This window comes from Triturus cristatus, chromosome 9 (assembly GCF_964204655.1).
Source record: "Triturus cristatus chromosome 9, aTriCri1.1, whole genome shotgun sequence".
Classification (NCBI taxonomy): Eukaryota; Metazoa; Chordata; class Amphibia; order Caudata; family Salamandridae; genus Triturus; species Triturus cristatus.
Window position 1 is genome coordinate 106747164 of NC_140592.1, and position 18887 is coordinate 106766050.

The 18887-nt window shown below is 48.3% G+C and overlaps 1 protein-coding gene across 5 annotated transcripts in view; it reads right to left on the minus strand.

The window, feature by feature from the left end:
• The window catches only part of ITPR1 (inositol 1,4,5-trisphosphate receptor type 1), a 1957366-nt gene that overhangs the window by 213681 nt on the left and 1724798 nt on the right, over nt 1-18887 (minus strand). For all 5 annotated transcript variants that reach the window (XM_085624511.1, XM_085624509.1, XM_085624508.1 and 2 more), the window contains 2 exons: nt 17209-17348; nt 16296-16461 (listed from right to left, as the gene is read on the minus strand). In XM_085624511.1, the coding sequence (XP_085480637.1) occupies nt 16296-16461; nt 17209-17348 (306 nt within the window). The remainder of the gene's footprint in view (nt 1-16295; nt 16462-17208; nt 17349-18887) is intronic.

An 18887-nucleotide genomic window follows, 5' to 3' on the forward strand; every position in this document is an offset into this window, starting at 1 on the left:
TGCGGGACTCCCAGGCTCCAAAGGAGCCGCCGGGGCAGAGCCTCTGTCCCCCTCGTCTGTATCCGAGGACTGACGGGGGGACGTCCGAGAGCAAACTCACTTCTTCGACTTTTTTTTATGTCGTCGCTTACCCGAATCCGAGGGCGAAGATTTGGAGCCCAAGGAGCGACGACCCAGCCCCGCGAGCGTTCCCGGGAACGGGACCTGGAACGGCGTTGGGACGAGTGCCGGGCCTCCAGCACCTTCAGGCGCCGCTTCAAGGCATTCGGGCCATGGCCCGACAGTCCCGGCAGGACCGGGAGTCGCGGTTGGTCTCCAGGCAGTAGAGGCAAACATCATGGGGGTCCGCCACCGACATATTGTGACGGCAGGCCCCACAAGACTTAAATCCAGGCATCCCTACATGCTCCAAGGAGAAAGACGGAGACAAAAGTCTCAACAGTGGCGTCAAAAAGTGACTAAGGTACTTGCTCTAACCGAATCTGCACTTGCTGGCGCGGAAAAAGAAAGAACTGACGTCATCACGCATGGGTGGCGCCTAAGTAGGCTCTGTGACGTCATCTCGGCACTTACGACGCCAGCGACAGACACGGAGCTGCACGACGCCACCTACAGACGTGCAGGGGTACTGCTAGCAAACCTTTCCGGATCCAGTTTGACTCCTGGGGATATTCTAAGGTAAGGAATCCATCACCAATGTGTCTCTTTCAGATACACGACATGCGGTAAGAAATCTGAGGTATGGTGGCTCTGCAGGGGATGAATACCCAGGGGCTGTCATCTGATCGTCTGCAGTTTGGATGTTCTTTAATGATGTTAACTGGTTACTAAATACTGTTGATTCTCAAGGGAGACTGTCCTTTTGGCTTTGTACTGCTATTTTACTCTTACCGTGAGACTCCCACCATGACGACAAGGAAGATTTAAGCATGTGAATCTATAAAAGACACAATACTGGAGAATCTATGGTTAAAATAATCCATCAGAAATACTCAAAACATGCACAAGTGCGTTTGTCTCAAACATTCTCAAGTGTTCTTTGTGCCAAACATGCTCAATCACATTCATGTCTGGTTGATCTTGTGGTATTGATACGAAGATTTTCGGGATGAGATGTTCAACCATTACTGCTTAAGTAACCCAGGCTAATTTAAAAAGTATAGAAATGATAATATATTCAAGATTTGAATCATCGGCAGCAGTGCACATTCTGGAGGTTGAACATACAGAGCTTTTAGACCGAAAGAACAAGTTACTTACCTTCGGTAAGAATATATCTGTAAGAAACATTAGTTAGTTAGATTCCTTACCTTAGAATATCCCCAGGCGTCAGGTTGGATCAGCAGTACCCTTGCGTCTCGTAAGGCATCGTCGGCGACTCAGCGTCCGTCGTCGGCGACTCAGCGTCCGTCGTCGGCGTTGAGATCGCCGGGATGACGTGGGAGTGCTTCGACGCTGCCCTCGCGCGCTGACGTCAGTTCTATACATAGCTTTCCGCGCCAGGAACGCAGAGCCATGCAAGAAACCGACACTGGTGGCATGAAACTAGGGCCCTGAAAGGGATGACCTTAACCCTAGATATCAGTTCGCAGAACGGGGAGGATGGGTGGGGCGGTAAGAAATCTAACTAACTAATGTTTCATACAGATATATCGTTACCGAAGATAAGTAACTTGTTCATCTGAAATTAACACGTTAGATTCCTTACCTTAGAATAGATACCCCAGCAATAACAAACCTGGTGGTGGGTCTGCGAACCAAGTTCACACCAGGAAGTCCTGAAGAACGGAGCGGCCAAAGAAGCAGTCCCTCCGGATCTGGCTGTCCAGGCAGTAATGTTTAGTGAACATGTGTAATGAAGCCCACGTGGATGCCTGGCAGATGTCAAGAGAGACTCCACCTCCCAAAGCAGTAGTGGTTGCCGTTGCCCTGGTGTAATGGGCGCGTAACACTACTGGAGGTTCCTCTTTCGCAAAGGAAAGAAATTTTAATGCAAAGAACGACCTATCGAGAGGTACTTCGTTTTTGCATGGCCTGACCTTTCTTGGCGCCCACATAGCCAACAAACAGCTGATTATCCACCCGGAATTGTTTTGTGCGATCCAGATACAATGAAAGCGGGCATTTTGGATCCAGACGGTGGAGCCTCTCCTCCTCTTTAGACGGATGCGGGGGCAGGAAGAAGGTGGGTAAAGTGATTGTCCTCTGTGGAAAGAGTTAACCATTTTGGGAAGAAAAGAAGGTCTAGTGCGAAGGACAACTTTGTCCGGATAAACAGTTAGGAACGGAGGTTTCAGAAAAAAGAGCCTGAAGCTCACTCACCCTGTGAGAGGAGATGATGGCAATCAAAAAGGAAGTTGAGGGTCAATAGTCTGAGATGACAATTATGTAGTGGATCGAAGGGAGCACTCATCAGGTAAGTCAGAACAAGGTTCAAGTCCCACTGGGGCACTACAAAAGAAATAGGAGGTAACATGCGAGTAAGGCCCTTAAGGAAACGATTTACAACCGGGGACTTGAAAAGAGAAGGGTGATCAGGAAGGCGAAGTAAGGCCGAAAGATAGCCTTTACGAGTGCTCAGAGCAGAGCCCTGCTGGGTCAAAGAAAAAATGAAGAGGAGAACCTCTGAAAAAGGGGCAGAGAGGGAATCCACAGCCTTTGCTGTGCACCTTGGCACAAATTTGTTTCATCTACAGGCGTATACCGTCTTGGTGGAGGGACGCCTGGCTGCCAAAATAACGTTGCAGACTCCAGGAGGAAGGTTGAAAGCTGTCAACTGTCGCCGCTCTATCTCCACGCAAGGAGGTGGAGGCTGGACAGGTTCGGGTGGAGGACTGTCACCTGCTGCTGCGACAGAAGATCCTCCCAAAGGGGCAGTCGGATCGGAGGATCAATGGCCATATTCAAGAGCTCAGGATACCAGACACTACATGCCCAGTCCGGAGCCACAAGAATTACTTGGGCCTGGTCGCGATTTGTGATCCATCAAGCACCGGCGGCTGAGTTTGTCCACCCTGGCATTCCGGGAACCTGCCAGGTGTTGAACCACAAAGAAGACACCCCACTTCCAGAGACGAAGGGCCTCCTGACAGAGGGTTCACAACCCCACTTTGCCTTGTTTGTTGCAATACCACATGGCGGAAGTGTTGTCTGAACACCTGCACTACTCTACCTTTGACAGAAGGAAGGAATGTCTTCAGTGCCAGACGAATCACCCGAAGCTCCAGAAGGTTGATGTGGAGCCCAGAGTCCGCCGGAGACCAGAGGCCTCTGATCTCCGCCTCTACCATGTGGCCACTGTAAAATCTGGTTGGGGAAGGGAGAGGGATCTGCCGTTTACCCAATCCTGGTTCGTGAGCCACCATTGCAACTGGTGTGCTGTCCTCGTCGAGATCTGGATGACATCGGACACATTCCCCTGATGCTGCGCCCACTGGAACTTCAGGTCCCACTGCAGAGTCCGCATATGCCACCTGGCATGATCCACCAGCAGGATGCAGGAGGCCCAGCGGCCTCAGGACCATTCTCACCGAAATCGGGGATAGAGGCTGGAACATCGGTATCATAGCCCGAATATCCCGGACTCGCTGTTCAGGAGGATAGGCCCAAAACTGTGCTGTGTCCCGAACCTCCCCCATGAAAAGGAGCTCCTGAGAAGGTTTCAGGTGCGACTTTGGCACGTTGACTGTGAACCCAGCGAATGCAGGAGGTCCGCCGTAGTCTGTGGTGGGCAACGACTCCCTAGGGCGAGCTTGCCTTCAACAACCAGTTGTCGAGATAGGGAAAGACAAACCCAAGATCTGAGCAGATGAGCTGCGAAAACCGCCAACACTTTCGTGAACACCCGAGGGGCGCTGGTAAGACCAAAGGGGAGCAAGGTGAACTGAAAATGCTCGGGGCCTACCATGTACCGTAGGTAAAGCCTGTGGGCTGGCTGGACATGGATGTAAAAATAAGCGTCCTACAAGTCCAACGCTACCATCATGTCTCCAGGGTTGAGGGCAGACAGGACCTGAGCCAATGTCAACATTTTGAACTTCTCCTGGAGGTAGCGGTTGACGTTCCAGAGGTCTAAGATAGGATGCAGGCCTTTGTCCTTCTTGAGCACCAGAAAGTAGTGGGAGTAGCAGCCACAACCTACTTCTGGCAGAGGGACTCGCTCGATGCCTCCCTTAGCCAAGAGAGCCACAACTTCCTGACAGAGAATGGCCAAGTTATCCTCCAACATGCAATGGAGTGTAGGTGGCATGGAGGGAGGGGTAGTATCGAAGGGGAGGGAGTAGCCCCTTTGGACTATCTGCAAAACCCACCTGTCCGACATGATGTTGTGCCAGTTGAGGACGTGATGGCGAATCCTGCCACCCACTGGCAACTGGTGGCTCTGAAAGGTCGGACTAGGAAGGTTTGGAGGCTGCTGAGAGGGGCACTGGTGGACCTACCCGCCCGCCCGCCTCAAAACCCACGGCGGTCGGTCCCACGTCATCGGCCCCGCAGAGGCTGGACAGCTTGCGCGGGCCTGTGGCTCTGGGCAGAACGTGGTGGGCACCCCTCCCGTAGCAAGGAAAGGGGCGAAAAGCAGTCTGCGCAGGGCGAGAGGTGGTAGAGAGGCCCAAGGATCTGGCTGTAGCCCTAGAATCCTTGAAGCGATCGAGCGCATTGTCCGCCTTGTTGCCACACAAGCGACTGCCATCAAAGGGCATGTCCAAAAGAATCGATTGGACATCGCCCAAGAAGCCAGTGGACCTTAGCCAGGTGTAGCGTCTCAGGGCTACAGACGTTGAAATCATCCAGCCTAGCGAGCCTGTGGTGTCCAGCCCATGGAGAACAGCGAAGTTTGCTGCTCCCTCCCTTCAGCGACTGCACAGAAGAGTACAGCCCGGGCCTCTTCCAGGCACTGTGGCAGCTCCTGCGCAACCGTGTCCCACACAGGGTGGGTGTAATGGCCCAAGAGACATGCGGTGTTAACTGACCGCAGTCAAAGCTTGCAGAAGAGAACATCTTCCCAAAATGATCCTGCATCTTGGATTCCCTATCTGGGGGAGCAGTAGGGAACACGCCTTTGGACGTTGAGGCTTGGACCACCAAGCTCTCAGGGGTAGGGTGTTGGTAGAGGAAAGCGGGGTCACCAGGGGCCGGGCGGTGGCGTCAGGCAATCATCCTATCCACAGGAGCCCCTGTGCTGGGCTTGGACCAGGTGCCCAGTAGGATGTGTGTGAGGGCCTCATTGAATGGTAGCAGGGGCTCCGAAGAGGCTGCTGCTGGTTGAAGCACCTCAGTCAGGAGGTTAGTCCTGACTGCCACCGTCGGTAGTTCCAGGCCCAAGGCCTCAGCCGCCCTACGCAACACCACAGCGTAGGAGGCTCCATCCTCCATGTTAGGGGGAGAAAGCATGCCAAGGGCTGGGGATGTATCCAGACCACTGGCCTCACCCAGTTCCTCTCTCCAGTCCGGCTCTTCCAGCTGGTCTGCTAGAGGGTCAATAGACCCCTCCCAGTCCTTCTCACCCTCTCTGGCTGCCGCTCAGGGCGATAAGGAACGCCAGCATAGAACAGAGGTACAAAAGTAACAGTTGACGCCGGTCCGGCTCCGTGTCGATGTCGAGGGGGGAGGACGAGGTCGACGCTGGCTGGGGACACAACCGGTGTCAGAAGGAGCATCAGTGTCGCCAATGGTTTCAGCGCCAGAGGTGTTGTAAGGTCAACAGGCGCCCATCTGGATCCAGGCCTATATCCCTGGGGGCCCTGCAGCGCTGAAGCTGCCGACATCTAGGAACCCCTAGCTAAGTCCGTGGGGCCCGAAGGTGAACCGGTGGAGTCGGGCGGCCCAGCTGGGGACACAACCGGTGTCAGAAGGAGCATCAGTGTCGCCAATGGTTTCAGCGCCAGAGGTGTTGTAAGGTCGACAGGCGCCCATCTGGATCCAGGCCTATATCCCTGGGGGCCCTGCAGCGCTGAAGCTGCCGACATCTAGGAACCCCTAGCTAAGTCTGTGGGGCCCGAAGGTGAACCGGTCGAGTCGGGCTGCTCAAAAAGAGTGGAGGGCTTCGTAAAAGCTATGAAGTTGGGCAGTGGTTGCCCTGGCTCCGGGAAAGAAGGGGGGCTCGGATCCGACCCAACAGGCTCTGCGGGCGGAGCCGAATGACTATCTTACACAACCTGCGTCGCGTCGGCAGACAGATGTGGAGAAGGCTTAGAGCGCCAGTGTTTCTTCGCCTTCTTGTGCTTCGATTTACCCTAAGACTTCAAAGAGGCGTGATGGTGGTGACTCCACGACCGGTCTCGCGACCTCCCTCTCAACCAGGACCTCTAGCGGCACGGAGCTGATTGCCGGGCCTCTAGAAGCTTTTGGGACCGCTCCCGCAAAGACTTCGGGACCATGGCCCAGCAGTCAGAGCACGCCTTTGACTTGTGGTCGCGCTCCAAACACCAGAGGCACACTAGATGTGAGCCCGTGACTGACAGGAGTCACATGGTTTGAAGCCACTCTGTCTAAGTGACATCCCTTGCACGAGGATTCGAACGACTCGAAAAAACTCTAGTAAAAAAAGATTAAGGGTACCGCTCTCTCTGGATATGTGTTGGCTGGCGCGGAAAAAGAACAAACTGATGTCAGCGCGCAGGGGCGGCGTCTAAGATACCGCAAATTCATTCTGGCGATCACGACGTTAACGACGAACGCTGAGTCGACCGACGCCACCTACCGACATGCAGGGGTAATGCTGAAGAAAAGTTCTCCGGATACAGTCTGACGCTTGGGGATAATGCTAAGGCAAGGAATTAATAAAACTCTTTCAGATTATGCGCTTCCCAAAGGTATCCAACCTCTTGGATTACTTACCTAGTGGTCTGGTAGAGAACAAGTTTGGGCTGATCTTCCCTTGAGAGGCCTACATAACCAGACTCTCAAGCAAGGGGTGCTGGGGGAGGAAGGCTGGGTCTCCCAGGGCAGGACAATGCCAACAAGCAATCATTTGATGCATAAGATTGCATGAGGAGGGTTTTGCCCAGGCACCCAGGAGCAAATAAGTGAGGGCTTCATTAAAGGGGGAACAGGGGCTAAGGCAAGCCCATCCCAGATTGAAGCACCTCTGTCAAGACACTGGAGTGGACTTCAACAGCATGCAGCTGGAGATCTAGGACCTTGGTCCCCAACCCGGAGCAGATCAACACCCCCTACCGACACGTTACTGCTTAAAGATTTTCAAGATCCAGTCTGACACTTGGGCAATATACTAAGGTGAGGTATCTGCCATTAAAAGTCTAGATCAGAATTGTCTTTCACAGTCATTTGATATCCAACATTTATCACTACCTGGTTTCATTCTTTATGGAGTGTTTAAAAGAAGGTTTACCATGTTTCCAGTCAACAGGTGACAACTTGTTTAAACTGCAAAAACAACAATTGAAGGATAGAATGCTGAAAAATGTCAAACATTCACCCCAATACAGCACTATCGAAAAAGGGCCACATTGTTGTCAATGTGTAGAGAGATACCAATAATGAAGGAGTGCAGTGTACTAGTGACATCACCCTAAGAGCAGGGGCGGTCTACAATTGGGTCAGTCTTACTTTAAATCTGTAGTACCTCAATGTTTTTGACACATGTAACCACATTCCCCGGGTTTACGGTTTGATTTATCACCTTTTTCTACTGTGTCTGCCTAGAGCTTCCTCAAAACCCACTTCTGCTAATTGAGACCTCTCCCAGCATTCATGAGGATTAAGTCCATGGCCCAACCACCCCACTTATAGTACCTCACTGCATTTCCTAACTTCATTATCACAAGCATCTGTATTAAATCTTAGGCTGAGGCATGGCACTGCCGGAGCGGAGAAAATAAGTTACCAAAGCTTCACATCACCTGCATAGTCTGATGGGAAAAGACAGTAACATACCATCTTGTTTATTCAATGTTTTATGGCCACTAAATTACAGCTTGATAATCTATGCATTTAAACGACTAAAAGGCAAACATTGCTTTCAATATTGCCTTTTTCCCACTAAAAAGCCTAACAGCCCCGAGACCATTAGTCAAACATCACACTGTATTCACGCATTAACAATTTTACATTAACTCTCAACTCCAAGAAATAACTCCAATGCAAACATAACAATGTTTATTAAGATTTGCAAAGCATTGGCTTGGAAATTTAACCAGGTATTCTCGCTAGACATTTCATAGTCCTAATTTCCATTTTTAGGTGTTCTCCCTCTGTGTTAACAAGGGTCGATCACAGGTATAACTTCACTGCTGGCAGCTGGAGGGTAGAGTACGCTGTCCTTACCACAGGTGCTCTCATCTTTCAGATGAAAGGGTTGTTCCCAGGGATTCGGGGAAGGGAGTGAAAGCATCTCAGATGAGATTACAATTATGTTGACTCCTCAAGTCTAGGCATAATGAGTTCAACAGTTGTGCAAAGAGAAACTAGATGATCAGTGTCCATTGTATCTTCTGAGTCTGTTTAAGTGAAATCAGATTTGCCCTGCCTGATCTCAAATTGTAGCTGTTTGTGTAGAGGGTTGTTAACGTTTGCAGGCAATCTGGACCTAAACTCCCATACCCAACTAGTCCCCCACCACTGACATTTAAATATTATTCAAAATAGTTTCTCTGAGCCAGGAAAACATTTGGAATAGCTGCCAATATTGTGAGATGATCAGCACATTTAATCAATTGTAAATGTTCAAAGCAGCAGACAAAAGTAATCACACTGGGTACTACACATGCAAATTTGAAGGATGGGACGATTACCCTTTTCTGATTTATCTGCTGCAGCGAGGAATAAATGACACCACGGGAGAGCAGCCTCATTTACCTGGGCCCTTTTTTCTAGGCATTCATCTAGATCTTACAGTTTACTGTGTAGTAAGCCGCAAGTACAGCACAGTGACCAGTGTTGTGGGTAGAAAAGGACAAGTTACTTACCTGTAATCCTAGTTCTCTTCCAGAGGTATCCTCATCAAAGTCATAAGCACTGAATATTCCCGCCCATGTGCGGGGACCCCGGAAATAATTATATATGAAAAACACATATATATACACAGCTCTGTATAGGTATAAACATATATCATTTTTTCCAAGCCAATGCAGCCCCCCTAATAGGCTAGACAATGTAGATATAAATATCCAATAAAAACATATAGGTATAATAATACACCTAAATCTCTCTTTTTTTTAATGAGGTAAGCACTCATGAGAAGGAAAAGAAAAACACTGTGCAAACACAGATCCACAAAACATTGTTAGCCTGCAGGCTGCATTGCAATACAATACCATAGAAACTGAAAAGCCTTCTTGTACAGGTAAAAACTGGCACCGTGCCTTTAAGGCAGCCCTGACCTCAATATCCCATCATGCCTCAGGGGTGACAGTTGGGTCAGTTGTTCTTTGCGGGACCCGTAGTCCGAAACACAAAGATATACCTCTTCCATATATAATAAAACAGTTCTTCTCATTTGCCTGGGGAGGCGGGAGGGTTGCTTATGACTTTGATGAGGATACCCCTGGAAGAGAACTAGGATTACAGGTAATTAACGTATCCTTCTCTTCCAGGGGATCCTCATCAATAGTCATAAGCACTGAATAGAATAGCAAGCCCACCTTCCACCGCAGGCAAATGAGAACTGCATTATACATAGAAGATAACAACCGAAATAATCAGTTGTTGAACAGATTCCTCAAGGAGGCTTGCCCTACTTTAGTGTCTGCCCTGGTGTCCGAGTCCAGACAATAATGTCTCGTGAATGTATGGACAGATCTCCAAGTAGCTGCTTTACAGATCTCGGAGAGTGGGACATTATTGAGAAACGCAGCAGTAGCCGCTTTGCCTCTTGTGGAATGTGCCTTAGGTAGAGGCCACAACGGTTTGAGCTAATTGGTAAGCTAATTTAATGCTCGACACAATCCATCTGGCAATAGAAAGTTTAGATGCTGCAAAACCTGTACGGACAGCACCATAATTTACAAACAATTGGTCAGACTTTGACAGTCTTAGTTCTATCTAGGTGAAATTTGAGAACTCGTTTAATATCCAAAGAGTGCAACGCCCTCTCAGCTGGCGAGGAAGGGTTGGGAAAGAAAGTTGGTAGTGAAATAGACTGATTCACATGAAAGTCGGACACCACCTTAGGTAAAAAAGAAGGATGAGTCCTCATCACCACCCTATTAAGGTGAAAAACCGTGTAGGGTTCTTTTGAACATAGGGCCTGTATTTCACTCACCCTACGTGCTGAGGTAATAGCTACCAAGAAGGCTGCTATCCACGTAAGGTGCTGTAATGTAGCCTTATGTATGGGTTCGAAAGGTGGACTCATCAGCTTTGAAAGAACCAGGTTCAGCTCCCAAGGAGGCGAGGGAGGCCTCACTGGGGGGTAAACCTTTTTGAGAGTCCCTGCAAAAAATCTTTTACCACTTGAAACTTAAAGAAAGATTGCTGAGATGGAGAGCACCTATAAGCCGTAATGGCCGCCAGGTGCACTTTGATGGAGGAGAATTTCAACCCCACTCTGGCTAAGTGAAGCAGATAAGGTAATATCACTTCCTCTTGGCAGCTCTAATTATATTGATTTTGAATACACCATAAATAAAATCTCTTCCACTTACAGAAATAGGAGTGTCTCGTAGAAGGCCTCCTAGCTTCCTTCAATATGGTCATACATTCCTGGGGAAGGTTTAAATGGCCATACTGGAGGACTTCAGGAGCCATGCTGTTAAGCTCAGTGAGGGAAGGTTGGATGGTAAATCCTCCCATGCATCTTGGTTAGCAAGTCCGGCCTGCACGGCAGACGCTTGTGCGGGCGGATCGATAGGTGAAGGAAATCTGGGTACCACCACTGCCTCGGCAAGTCCGGTGCTATTAGGATCATCTTGGTGGTCGAGTGTTGCAGCTTGGTCACCACTTTCAGGATTAGCGGAAGAGGAGGAAAGGTGTACACAAATGTCATTGACCAGTCAATTAAAAGGGCATTCCCCAGAGACCCAGGTCGATAGTACCTTGAGGCGAAGCCTCGGCATTTTGTGTTGTTTTCGTCCGCGAAGAGATCTACATGCGGACGGCCCCACTCCTCGAAAATGTCCTCTAGCACCTAGTCGTTGAGGACCCAGTCCTCTGGGTCTTGAAAGTGCCGACTGAGTGAGTCCGCTTGAACGTTTAGCTCGCCGTTATCGAAATATTCCTTGCCAGGATCCAGTGCCACAGGGATTGAGCCTCCAGAGAGTGTGTCCTGGAACGAGTACCCCCCTGCTTGTTCAGGTAGTACATTGTGGTGGTGTTGTCCGTTTGTACTAAAATGGAACTTGCCCTGATTGATGGCAGGAACGCCTTGAGGGCGAGATGTACTGCCCTGAGCTCTAGCATGTTGATGTGATATAGCTGCTCGCTGCTGGACCAAAGCCCCCCCCCCCCTGAGTCTGTAGAGACCCCAGGTGCGCACCCCAACCTTGTAGCGATGCGTCGGTGATCAATGTTTGCGATGGAGGTTCCTGATGGAAAGGAATCCCCACCTGTAGATTGCTCGACTTCAACCACCACTTGATCGACTGTCTGGCCGTTGTCGAGAGGCACACTTTGTTCTCCCACAGAGAAGTCTTTTGGACCCATTTGTCCTCTAGATCCTGTTGAAGAGGACGCATCCGCAACCTGGCATTGGGCACTAGGAATATGCAAGATGCCATGGCCCCAAGCAGGGATGATATTTGTTGCGCTGTAGACAGCCTGTTGGTTATCACATGCCTGCCTTTTTGAGCGAGGGATAACTGTCTCTCCTCCGAAGGAAACACTTTTCCTAGTTCGGAATCTACAATTGCTCCCAGGTAGTATATCCTTTGCGTTGGAGTGAAGGTGGATTTCTTGTGATTCACCTGGAGCCCCAGCCGGTGACACAGATTCAGGCAGCGTATCAACTGTGAACTTACAGTCTGAGGCGATGGACCTTTTAGTAACCAGTCGTCTAGATAGGGATAGACGAAGACTCCTGCGCGCCTCAGGGCAGCAGCTACCACCGCCATGCACTTTGTGAACACTCGAGGTGCCGATTTCAGGCCAAATGGTAGAACCTTTAACTGGTAGTGGGAGGTTCCTACCACAAATCTTAGGAATTTCCGATGACGCTGACAGATGGGTATATGAAAATACGCGTCTTGCAGGTCCAGCGAGCACATCCAATCGCCTCGACGGAGATGTGGATATATTTGGTGAAGTGCAAGCATGCGAAACTTCTCCCTCTTGATATGTTTGTTGAGTGCTCGTAAATCCAAGATGGGTCTGAACTCTGTTTTTGTACTTCTCTTCTGAATTAGAAAATATCTGGAGTAGACTCCTTTCCCTCTCTGCGCTCTCTGAACCCTTTCTATGGCCGATTTGAGTAGGAGGGTTGCCACCTCTTCTCTTAGCATCTTGAGCTGGTGAGACGAATGTACGGGGTGGACAGATGGAGGAGGTCTCCGGAAACGAAGAGAGTATCCATGTTGCAGTATAGTTAGAACCCACTTGTCTCTGGTGATGTTTCGCCACTCTGGAAGATGTCGTGAAATACTTCCTCCCACCGGAGCGGTGGACGGTATTAGAGGAAGCAATAGCTCATTGCTTGCCTTGCTCCTTGTTTCCGCTGTTGGACTGGCGGTTGTTTCCTCGTCCTCTAGTTGATCTGCAGGACTGGAATTGTTGTTTTTTCTGCCCTTGCTGGTCTTGGTTCTTCAGCCAGTGAGGGGTTTGAACCCTCTGCTGGAAGGTACGCCTGTCAGTTCCCCTACGACGACGGAACTCCTTTCTTTTCTCTAGCCCCACGGCTTTCATGGTCTCGAGTTCTGACTTCATACGAGCCATCTCGTCATCGGTATGTGAATCAAAAATCGAACTCCAAGAAAAAGGCAGATTGAGAATTCTGGCTTGTGCCTCAGGCTTAAGAGCCGTTAATCTTAGCCAAGAAGATCTTCTGGCTGAAATACCATGGGCATAGGCGTGAGCTGCCAGCGTAGCCCCATCTGCTGCCGCACTTATGACTTGATTAGAGACCAGACTGCCCTCTTGTAAGATCTCCTCAAAGTCCTTTCTATCCACCTGAGGAAGTTTCTCTATGAATCTTTGAAGAGAATCCCAAAGTGATCTGTCGTAGCGCCCCAAGAGCGCTGAGGCACTGGCAACTTTAAAACTGCAGGCAGCCGATCCACATACTCTTCTTCCCCAAGAGTCTTGCGTCTTGCTTTCCTTGTCCAGCGGCACTGTGGATGACAAAGCCACCGAGTGGGTTTTCCTGGCGGCCGCAGTGATCACAGAGTCAGGTGGAGGGTCCGCCTTGAGAAACCGAGGATCCTCCGGAGCAGGACGATATTTCTTAAGTATTCGCGCCGGAGCTGACTTGATTGTAGCCGGCGTGAGGAAGACGTCCATCACTGGTTTAAGCAACCCAGGGACCAGAGGCAACAGTGGACGAGACGCCGTTCTTTCGTGAAGGGTCTCAAAGATGACTGAGAAAGTTGTCTCTTGGACAGGCATTGGAATGTTCAACTTTGCCGCTCCTCTGCACAAGACATCTTGAAAAGTGCTGATGTCATCCACTGGAGAAACTCGAGATGGAGGCGTATCTGACAGTGTGGGGGAGTAATCTCTCTTGCAAGAATGACTTGACGAAGAGGAGGTAGGAGACCTACGCCGTCTTCTCTCCGATCGCACCGACTCTTCTGCGAGAGGTGGACCTCGATCTTCTCCTGGGCGAACGTGAGCGCCGATCATACTCTCTATCCCGAGAGAGGGAACTTGCTGGTCTCCTAGGCTGGGTAAGATTCATCAATCTGGATAAGGAAATGCTTTCTGCATGCGCCATGGAAGGCATAACGTGGTGGTATGGACTGAGGCAGCACTCTGGTGGGGCTCCGTCCCGGAGGATGGTCCTCTTCCTGCCTTAGTGGTGTTGGTGACGCTCTAAATTGAGGACTTGTTGGCCCAGGATGCTCTACTGGTGAAATAGGAGCTGGAGATAAACTTATCACTTCTGGTGATCTGGATCTTGAAGGAGGGGATCCTGATCCTGAGGATGAAGGCAAAATAGAAATAGGTGGAGAGCCAGAGGCTGAATCATGCTCCGATGCCACATCCGATGTATATTTCACTTTATGCGGAGACTTGCGTCTCGACGCTGACCTGGACATCGATTGAAGCTTCGACGTTTCCAGATAGCCCACAGCGGAGAGTTGTCTCGACGGTGATTGGCCTATCGCCGGAGACCTGGACTTCGACGCCGAGTGGATAACCGGCGATGAGTCATGCCTCGACGTCGAGAGCCTTGTCGTCGACGGAGGGCTTATCCTGGACGGAGGCCTATATCCCAACGGGGAACTTCACCTCGACGTCTGTTTCGCCGACGTTATGGACATCTTTAACGACGGAGGTGCCTGCCTCGACGTCGATCCAGACGGAGGCGCCCGCCTCGACGTCGAATCATGCTCCGACGACGATCTTCGTCTCGACGTCGGCAATGTCTTCGACGACGATCGCCTTTCTCTCAACGGCGAATCAAGTCTCGACGTCGATGATGGCCTGTGTTCTTTTGACGACGATCTATGCCTCGAAGTCGTTGTAGATTTTGACGTCGACCTTTCCTTAGACGTCGACTTTTGCCTAGATGTTGACTTCGGCGTCCAACGATGATGTTTCTCCTTCGATGCCGAACGAGGTTTCCTCGACGGCGAATTCTTCGATGACGAACGAATGCGTTTTGCCGCCGGATCTTGTATCGACGTTTATTTTCTCTTGGAAGCATGAGACTCCCTGGCCTACTCACCTCTCAACGACGATCCCCGCCGCTGTAGTCTTCGACGCCGAGCCCAACGCCGATGGAGAACACACAGGGATCAACTGCTTCGACGTCGACCGCATTTCAGAAAGGCCATAAAGCCTAATCCTCTCCCTTTCTTTCAAAGTCCTCTTTGAAAGGACCTTACAATGACGACAGGAAGCAGGAGAGTGTGTGTCCGGTAGACAGATGATACACACATCGTGAGTATCCGAAGAAGCCTTCTTTTTGCCACAGGATGGACAGGGCATGAACAAGGAAGGCATTTTCTGACAATTGTTTTTTTTAAATCTGTCAGTAAATCAGTAAAAATGCTTCACCAAAAGGAGATAATTAAAATGAAGCAAAAGATTCACTAGGAAACTAGCAATTCTTGACTAGAAAGTCAAAAATGAAGAGAGCTGAATTCCAGGGTCCTGACAGAAGGAGCCGGAAAGAACAACTGACCCAACTGTCACCCCTGGGGCATGATGGGATATTGAGGTCAGGGCTGCCTTAAAGGCACGGTGCCAGTTTTTACCTGTACAAGGCTTTTCAGTCTCTATGGTATTGTATTGCAATGCAGCCTGCAGGCTAACAATGTTTTGTGGATCTGTGTTTGCACAGTGTTTTTCTTTTCCTTCTCATGAGTGTTTACCTCATTAAAAAAAGAGAGAGATTTAGGTGTATTATTATACCTATATGTTTTTATTGGATATTTATATCTACATTGTCTAGCCTATTATGGGGGCTGCATTGGCTTGGAAAAAATGATATATGTTTATACATATACAGAGCTGTATATATATGTTTTTCATATATAATTTTTTATTATTTCCGGGGTCCCCGCACATGGGCGAAAATATTCAGTGCTTATGACTATTGATGAGGATCCCTTGGAAGAGAAGCATCTCTTCTCTGAGGTCGATAATTGTTTCGGTATTGCTTCCTGGTCTGAAGCTAGATTGCCCATCATACAATAAGTTTGATTCAATCAATTTCTCTAGATGGTGTGTAAACTCGCCAAACATTTTTCTTCAGAAGGGGATATACGAGATAGGTCTGTAAATGAACAATTTCAATAAATCAGCCGTTGGGATCTTCAGAAGAAGGTGGCAACTGCTTGATGGAGTGCTTTAGAAACACTGTCTTGGAGATATTTATAACTCTTTTGGCCGCTGGTCGTAGAGAAGACGTGGTATTCAATTGTTGATGCTGGAAAAGACAACTAGCAGAATAAAAGTTTAACTATCCCACTTCCATGCATATTTGTTCATGGTCGGAAAGGCTGATCGTTGGGATCGTCCAGCTGCTCTTCAACTTGGACAAATGCCTAATTTTCCTGCTTCAACGGTATCAGACTAAATCCTCTGGATTGTCTCAAAAAAGGTAAGCAAGTTTTTCTTTTTTTAAACAATTGCCCTGATGCAGACTAGACCTTTGTAGGTTCAGGTTCCGTTATTACACCACTGTGCAAAAAAGTGCACAAAACTGATTTTCATTAAAGAGAATGTATACCACTTACCACAGATAAAGCATGTTGTTTTCAGAACTTCCTCCTTCTTCTGCTTCTCACTCCTCAAATCAGCAAAAGTGTCAATGATGACCCCAAAGATAAGATTGAGGACGATAATGATGACCATGAAGAAAAACAGAAGATCGTAGATGACTCGAGCAGCAAAGAGGGGTTCCTGTAGCACAAATCCACAATCATTTGTAAATAACACTTAACAGTAAAAGCAAGTTACTAAATCTTAAAAAACAGCCAACTGATCTGAACCCAAAAGTCTGCAGGACAAGCAACATGCTAATGCCTCCACAATGTTGGGGATAGCTGGATAAGTCCAGCAGAGGGATTTCTAGATTTGTCAGGAATACCAGGAAAAAATGTAGTCTGTGTACTGCTCCCGTTGAGATTGGTCCTCCGATTCCTTTAATTTTGCCTTTAAGAAGCAACAATTAGGCACTAATGAGTGTAGTACTAAACCATCCCTACAGTGGATAGTGGTCGGAATGGAACAATTCTTCAAACAGGCCTTGAGAGCTGGCAGGGAGATCAGATGTTAAACATATTTGTGCATCAAATACTGTGATATCCTTAGAGACCAAGCATGAACATTAATACACGTTTCCCAATTCCAGAAGTTCATTCTTTTGATGCAAGTCCACTTAGGTTTCATGACTGAACAGGCTATGGCCAAAGTCTGCCCGAATGAGGAATGACAGTAGGTATAGAATAAAGTAGAAATACTTGAGCTACAACATTTAGATGTTGATCTCTCAACAACCCTCAGAGGCTAGTAGTAAGCGAAAAGGGCAAATCTCGAGTTGAGATGTAATAAATAACTGGACAAAGGTCAAAGCACATTGCAATACTTGGAGACACATTAAATAATGTTTGCCTTCAAGGAATATGGAACATTCCCAGACTTCTTTACCTCTTTGGACGGTTTTCTGAGCACATCTCCAACTCCTCCTCCACTCCTCAAACCATGACTGAGCACTGTGACAATACACATCAGCAGGGTGTCACACGTGTACTCCTTATTCTCTTCCTCATCACCACTCAAGGACAGCTCTGTCAAGAAAGCCAAATCGATTAGTGATCAGAACATAAAATGTTGTGAGCTGGTGCATCATTGGTATGTTATGTTAATTTGTAGAGCGTGGCTAATCACCGGGGAGGGTATCCAGGCGCGGACATTGGTAGTCAGAAAAGTATTTGCCATGGTCTTAACAGTCAAGGAAGATCAACATTAAGTAAGTTTACACAGTAACAAATGTTGGAGAGCATCATAGCAAATGTCAACTAAGTTAATGAATAGGTGTAATGACAAATGCTAACGAGAACAGTGTTCTGCCAAGTATAGGACAATGTTTCAAGAGGAAAAGAAAATTCAAGAAATTCAAGGAACTACTAAGAATTCCAGCTAGACGCAAAGCAATGCTGCTTTTGGTGATTACAGCTCATCAAATGATTACTATTCACTGCAATGTTCTGGGACTACAATATATGGAATGGAACTATTTTTAGTGGTGTGTCAGTGGATAAGGATAAGAATTAGGGTTCTAAAAGACAGGCGTGTCAAGCTGTGTCCAATGTATCCCAAAAGGCACACTCACCTACTCAACCAACGAGCTCTACAGCCTCACTATCATTCGCAACATACCTTGTAAGCCGAGCTGAGGCATGGCTGTCAAGTGGCTCCATGTCATGTCTGACATCTTCAACTAGAGATATCTTATCTAATGGCACTTTGTATGCAGGGAATGCTGGCCCAATCCTTTACATTGTTAAAGAGAAAGTACTACAAGTCCTATAAAGTGATGTATCCACAGTGAAAAAGGCAAAACTGGCTGAAGGTGTCACATGACCGATACACTGGACGGTGCAAAACAAAGTCAACCTCCAAGAGAGGAGGGTCTAATTTGGAGAGCGTTCAGGAAGCATGAGGAGGCAAATTAGTCGTGAATTCCTGCCCAGTCACGAGGCCTTCTCCTTTACAATGTACTGTATGTACAAAGCAAAATCAAGTTAATACAGTTGACTTTTGAAATATAGTGTAAATAAGAATTTTGTTATTTGTTGCTGTGATATCAGAGGAGATGAGTAGATATCGAATTGGTCATAGGTGGGCTCTCGCTACTTTCACTCCGGACTCTGACCCTCTGAGGCTCAGAGTGGTGTTTGGGGTGTTACACCAATAAATGTAATTTCTGGTAAACAGTTTGGTACAAGTGCATTCAGTTAGGCATGATGAGGTGTCTGATTTCACCAGGAATGTTTACATACACAGACAAAAACGCACCCAAACTGTTTTGAAAGTCCTAAAAAATTGTTATTTTACAAAATGTGTTCTCTCATTTTAGATTTCTACCAATCAACATTCCACTCCCTTTTCGCTGTCCCTTAGGACCCCCTCATGCGCCTTTCTAGTCATGTGATGTATCTTAACATTATATTCCAGGGAGATTGTTGAAAAATCTGAAGCTCACACCCCTCCCCCCCCCCCCTCCCCCTAGACTAGATAACCCGCACAAAGACCCCCTCGGGGTAAAGGGGAAATTATACATGAAAGGATCAATAGGTATAAAGTTTCCTAACTAAGACGCCTTT